This window comes from Prionailurus viverrinus, chromosome A1, assembly GCF_022837055.1.
Source record: "Prionailurus viverrinus isolate Anna chromosome A1, UM_Priviv_1.0, whole genome shotgun sequence".
In the NCBI taxonomy this organism is placed as follows: domain Eukaryota; kingdom Metazoa; phylum Chordata; class Mammalia; order Carnivora; family Felidae; genus Prionailurus; species Prionailurus viverrinus.
The window spans coordinates 199556177-199569962 of NC_062561.1; the positions used below are offsets into that span (position 1 = coordinate 199556177).

Consider the following 13786-nt stretch of genomic DNA (forward strand, 5'->3'; position numbering starts at 1 on the left):
TGCCGTCCGTTACAAGATGCACCATCAACTTAACGATACTTTATTGTACTGAAAGATTCCCGTCCATTTAAGGCGTTCAGAACATTAAAATGTGGGAGGAAAAATGTGTACATTAGACTGTGTACATTCTGTCTTCCCTTTAAATTAGCGAGATACAGTCTCTGCCATGAACCTTGAGCTTGCTCAGGCCGTTTGCCCAGACCCTTCCCGCCCGCCGTCCTCAATATCGGAGAGTTTCTCTCAAGAAAAAAGGAAGAGTAGCTGTGGGCAAGGGCCATTTCCTTTCTTCTTCCCTTCTTCCCTGGATAGCCTGGATCCAGGCCAGGAAGGGGGTGACTTCCCAGTGTTAATGGATGTGGTCATTTGATACTGGCTCTTTCTGAATTTATTCAGTAAGAATCTCATTCCCTGCCTTGAACGTTCTGGATTAAAGCTAGAACAGAGTTCAAGTGTTGTAACTTGCCCAGTTTAGGCAAAATTTCTCTGAGACTCCTCTTCCTTGACAGAAAAACCATGACTGAGTTGTGGGTTGGTATATGTGTATGTGTAAAGATACATAGATTACATATATGTACATTTATTATAAAGAATTATATATATATACATGTATAATAGATACATATATTATATATATGATAAGGAATTATATTATTACATATTTATTATAAGGAATTGGCTTATGTGATTATGGAGGTGGGCAAGTTCCAAGATCTGTAGGGTGAGTCGTCCAGCTGGAAACCCAGGAGAGCCAATGGTATAGTTCACCTATGAAGGTCACAAGAAGACCTGATGTCCCAATTCAAAAGCAGTCAGACAGAAAAGAATTCTCTTTACTCCCAGGAGAATCAGACTTTTTATTCTCCTCGGGCCTTCAACTGATTGTATGAGGCTCACCTATGTGTGGGAGACTTCTCTGCTTTATTCAGTCGATTGACTTCAATGTCAATCTCATCCAAAAACATTCTCATGGAAACACCCAGACTAATGTTTAACCAAATATCTGGGCACCCCATGGCCTAGTCAATTTGACACATAATATTAGCCATCATAGTCCCAAGATTCTATGCTGTCTTTGACTCTCTAAACAGAATCTTCTCAAGACCTTCAGCTTACCACATGACCACTTACTCTCCTTACTTGTCATCAGAGCTTGGAGAAGTGGCAAGAAGGGTTATCTGCAGTCTATTTGGGAGAAGGAGGTGGGGGCATAGATAGCATCACTGATAGCATCTCAGACTCTGGATAGTAGGACTTCACAAGCAGAAATCTGAATGTTAACCATTCTGTCATAGCATTTCAAATACACCCCTTTCTCCTGAAGTATTTTAAACAGCATGCCATTAAACCATGGAACTTGTGACTGGTTGGACTCCAAAGTCATTCAGTGGTGCAGGAAATCATTTCCATTGTGACACCCTGGAGTTAGGACGTGGAGTTAGACCAACTCAGGTGAACCCTTTGCATTTTATCATGAAATATATTCTCCTGAGTACTTTTGTATTCAAGTATGACCAGGAATTTTTGGGCATAGCTGACCAAACGTATCTGTGTCCACAAGGGGGCTTCATTTTCCTGTTTTTCAACTTTGGCTTTCAGTACTGTACATTTTGTTTTGTTGTTGTCTTTTATACCCAGAATAGAACCATTTGTTTGTTTCTGATAAGTACTTGTCATCACTAAAAAAAGCTTTGAGAGCTTGGGACAGTGGAAGAATTAGGGCAGCAAAGCCTGAGATTTTGACTGAAGGCCTAGAAGGGTCGGATAGTGGGATGGTAACTTTAGAAACACTTCACATCCCTCACATGAAGCTCAAAACAGAGGTCTGGGTTTTTAAACATTAGGATCATAATTAGGATTATCCTGGATTGTAATTAGGTCTCTAAATTCCACTGGCCTTCTGTTTAATTTAAAGGTGAATTTAAAAAAATGTATTCCAATAAATGCGTTAAAATTTTTTTTAGATATGACTATTTTACCAATGACCGGGCACTAAATCGAGCCTCACCCAAAGCAGTGGGGCTGTGAACTGAGCTAAATTTGGTTTGAGTGGAAATGAAGACCTGAAGTTACCAGGTCTTGTTTTGAGTGGCAGGTTTTCCACTTGTTTTGAAAGATGGTATATTACAGAGGCAAGAGGGGGCAAAAGGAGAGTAGCACGGGAGAGTAGCCACAGTGGAAAACATGCTTCATCCAGCTTCTGTATGCACAGTCCTGGAAAAAATGAGTATCTACGAGTCACAGGAAGAGAATGGCAGTGCATTTCCAAACCAGCTTATGTTCCTAAAGAAAGGAGAATAAGACACGTGGGTGGATTTTAAAGTGTAAAAAGTGAAAAAGTAGAGTCAGCGGCCTTGGAATTTTGTTAAATAGTCCAATTGTATATTTTAGAGACACTGGCGGCTTTCCGTGATGAACCGAAGACCAAAGCCTTATCATTTGAACATTAGGCTGATCAGCAATCCTGGGAGCGATTAAAAAAACTGATGTCCTTAGAGTTTAGGGCTGAAAAGTCCTCAGTGGGCATATTCCCAAAGCCAAGATGTAAGAGCATCCATTGACAGTACAATCATGAAACAAATGAACTATGCACCCCAAATTATGGAGAGATGCTGTGGAATTAAAGAAAAGCTGAAGTTCATGTTATAGAAGGGCTCCAGTAATGGTAATCATGACACTCCAAATGACTTTTAAGTAATGTTAAAAAAAAAAAAAAACGTATTCTATCTTTAGAACCAACTCTGATGAAGGATATGGATAATGTAAAGCTAATATTTATTGAATTCTTACTATGCGCCAGGTGAAGCTTATTGTAAGTACTTTATATAACTCAAATCACTCATTATCTGTAATAATTCTATCATTCCCAGCTTACTAATGAGGCAATTAAGGCAGAGGGAAATTAAGAAACGTGCCCAAGGTTACATAGCTGAAATGGTGTATCATGCCTCATATGAAAATGTAGGATCATGTATTTCCTGACATCCCTTTCTCAAATTCTATTTAAATCGTTATTAGATAATGAGTGGGAATGAATTAAGATATTTCACCAGCTCCCTACACTACTAAGGAAAGCAGCCCCTTAGACCAGAGAGATATCTTTTAAATCACTTAGGATTGAATTTTTAAACAAGTTGGTAACAAGCATAGATGATAAGGCTCTAGAGAGGGAGCAAAGAATGACGTAAGCTTGAAAGTATGCATAGTGTTTCTATAGGGAAGACATTTATAAATACAGATAGAAATATGAAATTTTAGTTAGCGATAATGCCACCCATTTTTAGTGTTAGTGGAATACCATGTGACTGCGTGGTTATAGAAACTCAAGACAGCCTCGTTCCATCAAATGTGATTCAATGTCTAAATATATATTTTCAACTCAACATGTTCACGACTGAATTCCTGATCTTACTTCCCAAATCCACCCTATCTGCAGATCTCCTCATTTCAGTTGATGATCATTCTGTCCTTCTGGGTTTTGAGGCCCAAACCAGGGAGTCGTTCTTTCATTCTTCCACCTTTCCTTCTTCCACGCCTCACCGCATCTGATTCATCGGAAACCCTGTTGGCTCCTTCTTCAACATGCACCTAGAATTTGACCACTTCTTACCACCTCAACCACTTCTGGCCACTCTGTTCTCTCATCCCTCTCTGGGATTATTACAGTCACCTGCTAAGTGGTCTCCCTGCTTCTACCCCTGCCTTCCCATGGTCTATTCTTGACACAGAAGCCCAGTTACTCCTCACCTAAAGCCCTACGATGATTCCCCATTGCACTCAAGTAAAAGCCAAAGTTCTTACAGTGGCCATCAAGACGCTGCAGGATTTGACCTTCCACTATGTTCTTGACTCCTCTTCTTGTCTTCTTCATCTCACTTGTTCTTCTCCTGCCATACTGACCTCCTTGCTGCTCCTCATACAGCTGAAGCTTGCTCCTACCTTTGGGCTGTTCCCTCTGCCTGGATGTTCTTTCCCCAGATATCCACATGGCTCCTCCTTCACTTCCTTCCAGTTTTCCTCAAATGAGCCTCCTATTTAACATTCTCCCACTTCTGAGCCCCTCATTTTGCTCTATTTCACTTTTTTTTTCACAGTGCCAGGGAACTCCTAACAGTCCACATTGTTCATTTCTTTATTAGGACTGTTGTTTCTTCCCCGTATCCCTTCATCCCCTCCTGCTGGAATGTAGGCTTCATGAGGATGGGACTCTGTCTCTTTTACTGATGAATTGTAAGCACCCAGAACATTGCCTGGAACATGGTAGATGCTCAATTAATGGTGAATTGTGGAACGAAGGTATTTAGGCAAGGTAAATATATCTTAAATGTAATTGGAAAATAGAGACTATTACTCAAAAATAATTGTAGATGAGCTACCCGCACAGCAAACATTGCAAGGCCATAGGCACCAGGTATGTGTTTTCCTGCAAGACAGGTAAGATAAAGGAAAATGTTTTCAGTGTGCAATGTGTGTTTTCCCTCAAATATTTAAGATCTGGTGAAATCATTCGCCTCTTAAAATAATAAATAGAAATCCTTAAATCAACCTCATGAAGTAGGTTCTAGGATTTTCTAAAATTCCGTGTGGAATCTTTGCATATGCTTCCGTCCTTAGCATATGCCAAGCGTACAGAAGGAGCTTAGCAGCCATCAACTTTTATTGTTATTATACTTTATGTAAGTAAATGTGCACTTTAAACAATTAATTTTGAATAAATAATTACAAATGCTATTTTTTAATTGGGACTTCATAAACCTCATAAATTCAACAAACACTACAGCACGTCCTGTATTTCATCAGGTATTTAATTATATGTCTGTTTTGAATTAAGAATCCTCATAGTTTAAAAGCTGTAGTGAATTGCTTTCGTTTTTTTTTTTTTAATCGTTATTTATTTTTGAGAGAGACAGACCTTGAGTGGGGGAGGGTCAGAGAGAGAGGGAGACACAGAATCCAAAGCAGGCTCCAGGCTCCGAGCTGTCAGCACAGAGCCCGACACGGGGCTCGAACTCAGGAACGGCGAGATCATGACCTGAGCCGATACTGGACGCTTTAACTGACTGAGCCACCCAGGGGCCCCTGAATTGCTTTAGTTTTTCAATCTTTGTGCAAGAAGCCAGAGTAGCATAGCTATCTAGTTTACTTGTGGGACGTGACTGGAACTGGTCTTTGCAAGATCTGTGCTTCTCTTCTTTTTAAGGTATGGGCGAATTCTGTCACCGAGATTACCAGTGAGGACCTCTGTGCGGAAGATGAGGACTCCTCCCCACAGGACCTCATCTACTGGGTCAGTCCACCCAGCAACGGGCATTTGGCTCTCAAGTCCTTTCCTGGCCAAAGCATCCAGAACTTCACCCAGGCTCAAATTAACAAGGGCCTGGTAGTGTTTGTACACACTGGTATGTCATAGAAACGATGTGAAATTAAAATATGTTTCCATCAGAGGCTAACATGAGAGTCAAACTTAGCAGTTGCTGACTGAAAACCACAAGCCATCCAAAAACCCTGTAATTTTTTTTTTAAGTGGCACATTTTTGTAAGGCTAATGATAGCAAACATCAGAGAGCACCTATAACTCACACATGGCTTACTCACATGGTCATGTAAGGTCGATGCTCAAATATAACGTTCTCAGAGAGCCTTTTCCTGACCGCCCATTAAAAGAGCATCTAGTCTTTGTCCCTCCCCCTCCCTTACTGACTTCCTGACATGATAGTAGAGAGTGCTTTGTTTATTTGTTTGTTGTCTGTCTTCCGCACGAGAGTGCAAACATTTGTTGAAAGAATGAAATATTGAATACCTATTATGTGCCGAGTAATGATCCTTATGTTAGAGATACATTAGTGAACAAAACAAACATTAAATAGGTGAACACGTGAATAAACTAATGAGTGACTATAACTGTAATTCTAAAAGACTCTGACATTAAAAGCCTTTTTTTTTTCCTTCCTTCTGTTAATCAATAAGCCAGACAGTCACTGTAAATCTGCAGAAGGGGTGATCCAGCCTGGTTTTGTTTCCAGGCTGCCCTTGTCACTGGACAGAGGGGGGAATGAGCCCATTCCCAGCCTGTAGGAATGAATGGGAAGGTGTATGATCCAGGGGGCATGATGGGAAAGCTGGCAGTCAAACCTGGTCAGCCATTTTTATTAACTTCTTTGAAAATATAGTAGATAAAATAAAGTTAAAAAAATCTTCTAAATTCAAATATAGTAATTTCCTAATCTTTGCAGTTAACGGAAAGAATCCCCAAATAATCTGAAAATAATTTATTATGTGAGCGCTCTCAACTAGCAGTTCCAAACCCGTAGCCTGAGGACCTCTAGGGTTAATTTTATTGCAACAAGATACTAAATCTACCACATACGGACGAAAGCATTGTTCCTAGACTGGATGATCTTTTCCATGTATGCATGTTCTCATTTTTTAAATGTGTGCAGATGTGCTGATTAATAAGATACAATTCATTTAAATAGGCACTGAATTAATAGGAAGTTTCCGCCAACGATGTGTGGTTTTGATTAGATACTGACAATCTGAGTATTATTAGACGAGGGCCTAGAAATGTTTTTATTTTTCGAAAAGATTATCATATTTTCAAAATCCGGAGAACTGTTCTAGCGACTCCCCCAAGGGAAGTTTCCGATTCCTACAACTATGTAGTTTGCAATGAAAAGGAATCATTGACTCTCTGGCCCTTGCTGGCACCGCAGGAAGTGTGGTCACATGACCCATTTCATTTACTCTGCAGAAGTTCTCTGAGCCATGCGAGGTAGTGACCCCATTTTAGAGATGAAGAAACTGAAGCTCAGAAAGATGTAAGATGATCTGACCATAAAGCTGGGCTTTCTCCACTCTCTGCCACCCCACTGGAGGCCAGAGTCAGTTGAAGAACTACAGTGATTATTTGCAGTGAAGGACTAAAATGAAAATTAGCGCTCTGGACTCATTTTAATTGTCAACTACCAGGTCCGTGTTCGCTTTTGGCTGGTAAGGGAAATAATTTCTCCTAAAAAAGCAGGAAGGACAGTTAAGGCAAGCTCTTTGAAAGTCAATCCATTCCATCTTCTAAACGGCTGCAGAGGCAGTGATGACCCTCAAAGTGGCTGGAGCCCAGCTGCAGGGGGGGCTGTTGCTGAGACCAGCTGGTCCCCTCAGCTACATCTGTCCATCATCGACCCCACACACAGGCTTAGGTTTAATTAGTCCCTCTTAGCATTTATATTTGCAAAGTGCTCTGCCATTAACCTAATTCATTTTTCACATAACAACCTAAGTAGGTTGATAAAGGCATGACGTGGGAGGCTAAGTGATTTCAGACTGCCCTTCGCAAAGTACTGTCAGAAAGATCTGAGGTTGTACAACAGAAAATCTATAGGTCACCCCTACGCTCACGTTTCTGTCCTTAACTCTTTTTGGCCATAGTGTGATGGTTAGGGCATTCCCAATGTATCAATCTAGCATTCATTTTGATAGAATTCCTTTTGATTCCATTCCCACTTTGTTTCTGGATTCGTGAAATGTTGAAAGTGCCTAGTGGCAGAAAGCATTCTCTCCCTAATTTCATGTTCCATTAAATACAACTCTCGAAGTGCTATTTCTAGTGAAAACAAGCAAGCCAGCAAACAAACAAATAAAATTTGATTGTGGGTCCCTGTTTTAAATTAGGCAGACTCAGAATTTTCTCTCTCTCTCTCTTTTTTAAACTATGACTCTTGAGTGTATTGGGAACTTTTATAAAGTCTGTAACCTTTTTTTGTGAGGAATCAGAATTCTGGGTTTGCATAGATAACAGAAACTCGAGAGGCTGGCAGGCCATCGACCAGCTCTTTATTAAATTGTGTTATTAAGGGAGTACTTGTACGTAACTGCAGAGTCTGACCCTGCCTCCTTTTTCCTTGCCACATGTCCCTGAGGGCAACAAAGGGGACATTTCTACCCATTACATGATGCAAAGACCCGTGGGCCTCCAGATTTACTGCTGGCTGAACATTTTCAAAGGGTGATGGGAATGCGAACATCAGGCTGTCTACATTGTGAGCTTGCCTGGTGCTTTGTGAGTCAGACTGGTAAAGCGCTCCTGGGGACGGGATCGATAGGGGGCCTGTCTCAATTTCTGTAACACACACAAGTTAATTTATAACTTTATTGATAGCACTAATCCTTAGAAGTGTGGGAGTACCTTTCTCCTCTTGGAGGAATATAACAAAAGCCGGGCCTGGATCACCTTCCCCACTCTTTGCCACCTTAGCAGTTTGAGTTCAGTGAATAATTAGAAATTATTTGGAGGGAGGGACTAAGTGTTATTTACTACCCCCTAGTTTTGACTTTAGTATTATTAAGTAAGCATTATCAGTATTTCAGAAACTGCTTGTGTGTGTGTGTGTGTGTGTGTGTGTGTGTGCATGTACATGTGTGCAGCATGCAGACATTACTTTTGGTGGCGTAAACTGATGCCAAGATAATAAAATGCAGGTGATGAATATGTTTAAAAGATTTTTTTTTAATTTCTTGGAGGTAACATCTTTGCTTTCTCTTATTAGGTCATGGCGGGGAGGAGAAATATGCATTTTAGACCTTTATTACTGTTCTTTTAACTTCACATTTTGGCAACATTTGGTTTGCTGAGCTCAGTGACTCTATGCACACATTCTTCCGTTGATAGGGGGTGCTTGGCAGTGGGATCAGGTGGGAGACAGGGTGAAAGGGGGTGGCTTTTGCAGAACAACCAAAGTGACCAAGGCGTAATTCTTCTTTTGAAGGAGCCATGTCAGGAGGCTTTAACTTTCAGGTTACTGATGGTTTGAACTTTGCACCGCGACAAATATTTAGCATCACCGCTCGAGCCCTGACCATCAGCTTAGAAGTAAACCGAGGATTGAGCATCTTTCCAGGTAAGATTTTAACTTGAGTGCATTTGGGGGTAAGTGGTTTTCAATTTATTTAGAAAGGTCTACCTGCAAGGAAGAAGTGCCATCATTTACCATCGAGTGATACCAACAACAGTTATAAAGTCACGGAAAGAATTCTGTCTTTGCAGGAACTCAGCAGAAACTAGGCTGGCTCTGTCCACCCCTTCTCTCTTTCCCTTCTCCTGCTCCTCAGAGAAGATGTGCCAGTGAAGGGCAGTGGGAGACCAGAGTCCCTGAAAGAGTCATGACGCACGTGCACTTTTTCCCTACTCCCTCCGTAGGGTCCTTGACAAAGCAAGGGGGGCCAGGCTCTGCAATGGCCGTCTGAATCTTGGATTTCCTTTTTCTAAATATAAAAACCCTATGCATCAGAGGGCTGTGAGGGATTCCACTGAGTGCTGGCTTCAGGGCCCTGAAGCCTCTGGACTGCTATTTGCCAAGAATCTCGGCTTGGCGGAGATGGAAAAATCAAAGTGCACATCTCTGGCTCAATACCCTTATTGCGGAGATAGGGAAAGATTTGCCCAATGGCAGAGGTGATAAAAAAGAAGAACAAATATTTAAACTTGCTATTTAAAAAGAATGCACTGAGGGAGACCAAACAGAAAACAGTTAAATTTATATTACAGTTTAAAAAAACAAAAACAAAAACGTGCACAGTGACTTGTTTACGTGGTGTGTGTTACCAGTAAAACATAGATGGAGAAAGATATTAATCATTTCATTAATTATGGTTATTCTATAGTCACTTTAGCCGGTTGTTCTCAACCAGGAAGCTTTTAAAAATAGCAGTGCCTCAGGGTGCCTGGGTGGCTCGGGCAGTTAAGCATCAGATTTCGGCTCAGGTCATGATGTCGCAGCCGGTGAGTTCGAGCCCTGCGTCAGACTCTGTGTTGATGGCACAGAGCCTGGAGCTGCTTTGGATTCTGTGTCTCCCTCTCTCTCTCTGCCCCTCCCTTGCTCACACTCTGTCTCTCTCTCTGTCTCTCTCTCTCAAAAATAAATAATAAAACATTAAGAAAAAAATTTTAAAAACATAGCAGTGCCTGGGCCTTACTTTATACCCCTTATACTGGAGTGTCTGCGATAGGAACGGCCATCGTTATGTTTTCTAGGTTCCAGGTGGTTCTGAAGCACAGCCAGGATTGAGATCCGTGGGGCTAGGCACTGTTCTAATCTTTGAGTCCTTACATCCATGTGAGATAGATGATATATTTACAGGGGACCTGGCAGGATTTGTGGCTTACAGAGACAATGTGATTTAGCTGTGCCACCAATAAATGGTGGATAAAACTCGCATACTTCTAAGGGAAACCTAGGGAAAAGTCACAGTAACTTCAACAAAAACACAGTTTTTTAAGAGAAATAATTGAAAGTTTTAGTCGCCTTAGCATTTGAGCTCCTGAAAAGAAACCTTATTAAAGTCCAGTTAAAGATACCTTGACCCAAATTCTTTTATTCCCCAAACGGTTTTATGTCCCATAATTTTTCTCTGGGAATAACTGTGATGTTTTCATCGATTTTTTTCAAGGCAATTCGGGTGGCATTTAGTGTTTAAAAATAAGCAAACTAGGAATCTGAAAATGTAGTAATTTACCAAAAAAAAAAAAAAAAGTTCTGAAATCAGAGTAAATCTGGTTGCCGCAAAAGACTAAATACTCTTCATCTATTCTGGCTAAACTCTGGTTTAGTAATTGATGACAGTTGTGTTAGCCTACAGGGGAGTTAAAGCCACCACAGCTTAGAAAGTTTTGGGTTTCTGACGCCTGTTTTACTGAATATTAGTTTAGCAAGAAAAATACGTGAAAGTGGACCAAATTGTCACTTTTGTGGAATTATGCAAAACATGTAGTTTTCATAGCCCTCTGTGTAATATCTGGGCTCAGCCGGGAGTAACTGACTCTTTTCCCTTTCCAATGTGCCCTGCCCCCATCCTGACACGGCCTCCCTGTGTCTGAGAACCCCACACCGGACCTTGTGCATTCTTCCTACATCCCAACAGAAGCGGCTCCATTTTCCAAGCTTCCCCCTAGCTAGCACCCAAAGTCTGCTATTGGTTTCCGAGTCGCCCCCCATCCCCAGATTGTGATTCGTTTCCAACTCCCAGCTCCTGGCCAGTAGGAAGGAAGTTGAAGTTTCATGTACATTTCCATTAGGTGGCTATGTCTGATAAAATCTCCACTTGGGTGGGTGTGGAAATGACAAGTGCAGAGTCCCAGATTTACGAGTTGGGATGGACCTGACGGGTCAATTGGTCCAGTTGTTCTTGGTGTTGTTCCTATCCTAACGTCCCGAGTGGTGCGGGCCCCTCTCGGATCTAGTGTGGGCGTGGTTCAGATGACCACACCTCCTCCTTTCTCTAGGGACGCAAGTGAGCCTTGCTCAGTCGGCTTCTCCACTAGCCACTGAAGGATGTTGGTCTCTGCTGCTGTGTGAAGGTATGGGGGAATGATGATAGATACCCCACTCTTCCTTTTCCCTCAGGACACCCTTATCATGACAGGTGCTGCTGCGAACAGGCTCTGAGTGACCTCTGCCTCCCTCATCTATTAGCCAGTACTTTGGCTGAAAGGGAAGGGAGGCACTCCATGCCCCCCTTCCAATGTGACTCCAGGTGTCAGCTGTCAGCTACTGCTGCTCTTGTCAGACTCCAGTTGACCTATAGGTTCTAAAATATCAGGGAAATTCTAATGCTTTTTATAGAACTATAGATTTTATAAAACCATAATAGCAGGAAATCTATTCTTGTTATAGAATGGACATTCAGATACTATCACTACCTGTGTTTTTACTGTGCTTTTCATCTTTATCTACTACAGTGGATTGTTTTAAGGATTTAAATGAAAGAATGTCTATAAAAGGAAGTTGCATCACCCCTATTTGGCATGATGCAATGTTGATAAAAAAAACATTGGTGCTCAGGCAGTTTCAGAGTCACAGAACTAATAGGAATCATAAGCCCAAGACCGAGTGCCAACTCTCAACCCCAAATCTTGTGCTGGAATCATGGCAGCTTTTCTCCTTTCTGTGCGTGACTGTGTTCCAGGGCTGTGTCCATTTTAGAACAGCAGTTCTCCGAGAACGAGGTCATCATGGAGGCTCTTTATTTTGTCTCCGCGATATATCATTGGTGGATTGACATACACAATCAGGAGAATATGCACAGCAATTTAGTAGTGGCGATGATGATGTAGAAATTTTGTGTGTTTTGCTCCCTTCGAGTAAGGAAATACGGCAACCCAGCATCAGTTAACTATTTTTTTTTTTTTTTACTTACACTAGTCCCCATACCAGTTGGACTTTGACCACCAGCCTGGCAGACTTTGGCCATGCTATTTTGCCTTCCTTGTGGACTCAGTCTTAAAAAGTGGCCCTGACTTGAGACCTGTAAGAATTTGTAGGATGAGCCAAAATACTTGTAGGAGTACTTAATGGGTGACTATTTTAAGGTTAACCATAGCTTCTGTGCCCTGCCTAGTTTGAAAGGCATTTTTTAACTCAGTTATTTTAAAGTAGGAAGGACTGCAGTTCTAAATGACCTCTTTTTGTGTATGAATGAAGAAAAAACATCTACTCAATGGATATTTTAATTTTGTTATTTTGTGTATGTATATGTATAGATAAATACTCATACACACATGTTCTATTTCTTCCTGCAAAATTTATTCCCCAGAAAATTTTATAATTTTATAACCAGTTTCTCACCTTGAATGCTACTATCGAATGTGTTTGTTTTTCTTCAGTTGTGACATGTTAGAACATATTGTGACCTCAGGACCTAGTTTTTCTGCATATGCAAATGGCACTTGGCTCTTTTACAAAGAGTGTTGGGGAGGGGTTGACTTGGAGAGTTTTTTCAAACGAGTCTAGAATATAAGCTTACACAGTAGCTGATCAGTGAAGGGTATTCATAGCAGACTGTGTTACTTCAATCCCCTTGGGGTTCAGTCATGCTACAGAGGGAATCACATCTCACCAACGGGCCATCTGTCCTTTGAGGTGGGAATTGAGGGAGAGAAGAAAGCAGAAGGAAATCACACTGTGTTGCTAGAGTTTGGAGCAGAGATTCCTAAAAACCTTTTAGTCAGCTAGTCTTGCAACACTGATTTGAATATTGTAAGACTTAGTGGGAGATAATCCAGAAGTGTAAGAAGATTGTCAATTCTCAAGGAAAAAAATTAAAGGCTTACTAATTGGTGAACTAAGAGACTTAGACTTAAGAGTACACTAACCATGCATAGCATATGCTAAGGGTCCAGTGAGTAAGCGACCACTGGGTAAGCGACATGAGTTCAGGGGAGGGAAATCTCCCACAGACTGCAATAGTCAGGGGGAGCTCTTTGACCAGACAGGTCCTGAGCTGTCCCTTCAGAATAAGTGCATTTCAGTGAATGGCAACAAAGAGGGGTGAGCATACCAGAGAGCCCAGCATGGCTGTGGAGGAGAAGACCAGGGAAGAGGTTTGGCACGATGTGTTCGGAAAGTGGAGAGGAGAATCTGTTGGATTTGTTGAGTGATTCGTCACATTTCCTAACTCAGTTATCAGTCCAGCACTGAGCTTAAAGTAGTATGGTATAGACAATATAGTGTCAATTTTAAAAATATTCATTTCGGAGTAAGTGAGACCTACATTTGGCTATTAGGCAAATTGCTTAACCTCTCTGACACTTTTTATCCCTTCTTAGTGAGGAAAAAAAATCTGTATTTCTTGGGATTGTCATGATATCCACAAGGAATGGCAGGACTGTGTCTGTGCTGTTTCCTAGTACATCTCTACCCCTTATGTAGAGGTTGTCATGTGCGAGGCACTTGCTAATGTCTGTTGAAGAAATGAGCAAAGCCTTCTAGCCTCATGACCAGGAAACTCTGGCTGTTAT

General features: G+C 41.4%; 1 protein-coding gene across 2 annotated transcripts in view; it reads left to right on the top strand.

Annotated features, from left to right (window-relative positions):
- Window positions 1-13786, top strand: part of LOC125174846 (chondroitin sulfate proteoglycan 4-like) — a 68095-nt gene that overhangs the window by 31209 nt on the left and 23100 nt on the right. Inside the window, exons 6-8 of one of the 2 annotated variants that reach the window (XM_047874744.1) lie at window positions 5198-5396; window positions 8760-8891; window positions 11273-11347. In XM_047874744.1, the coding sequence (XP_047730700.1) occupies window positions 5198-5396; window positions 8760-8891; window positions 11273-11347 (406 nt within the window). The remainder of the gene's footprint in view (window positions 1-5197; window positions 5397-8759; window positions 8892-11272; window positions 11348-13786) is intronic. The other variant, XM_047874755.1, reaches the window with a different exon arrangement.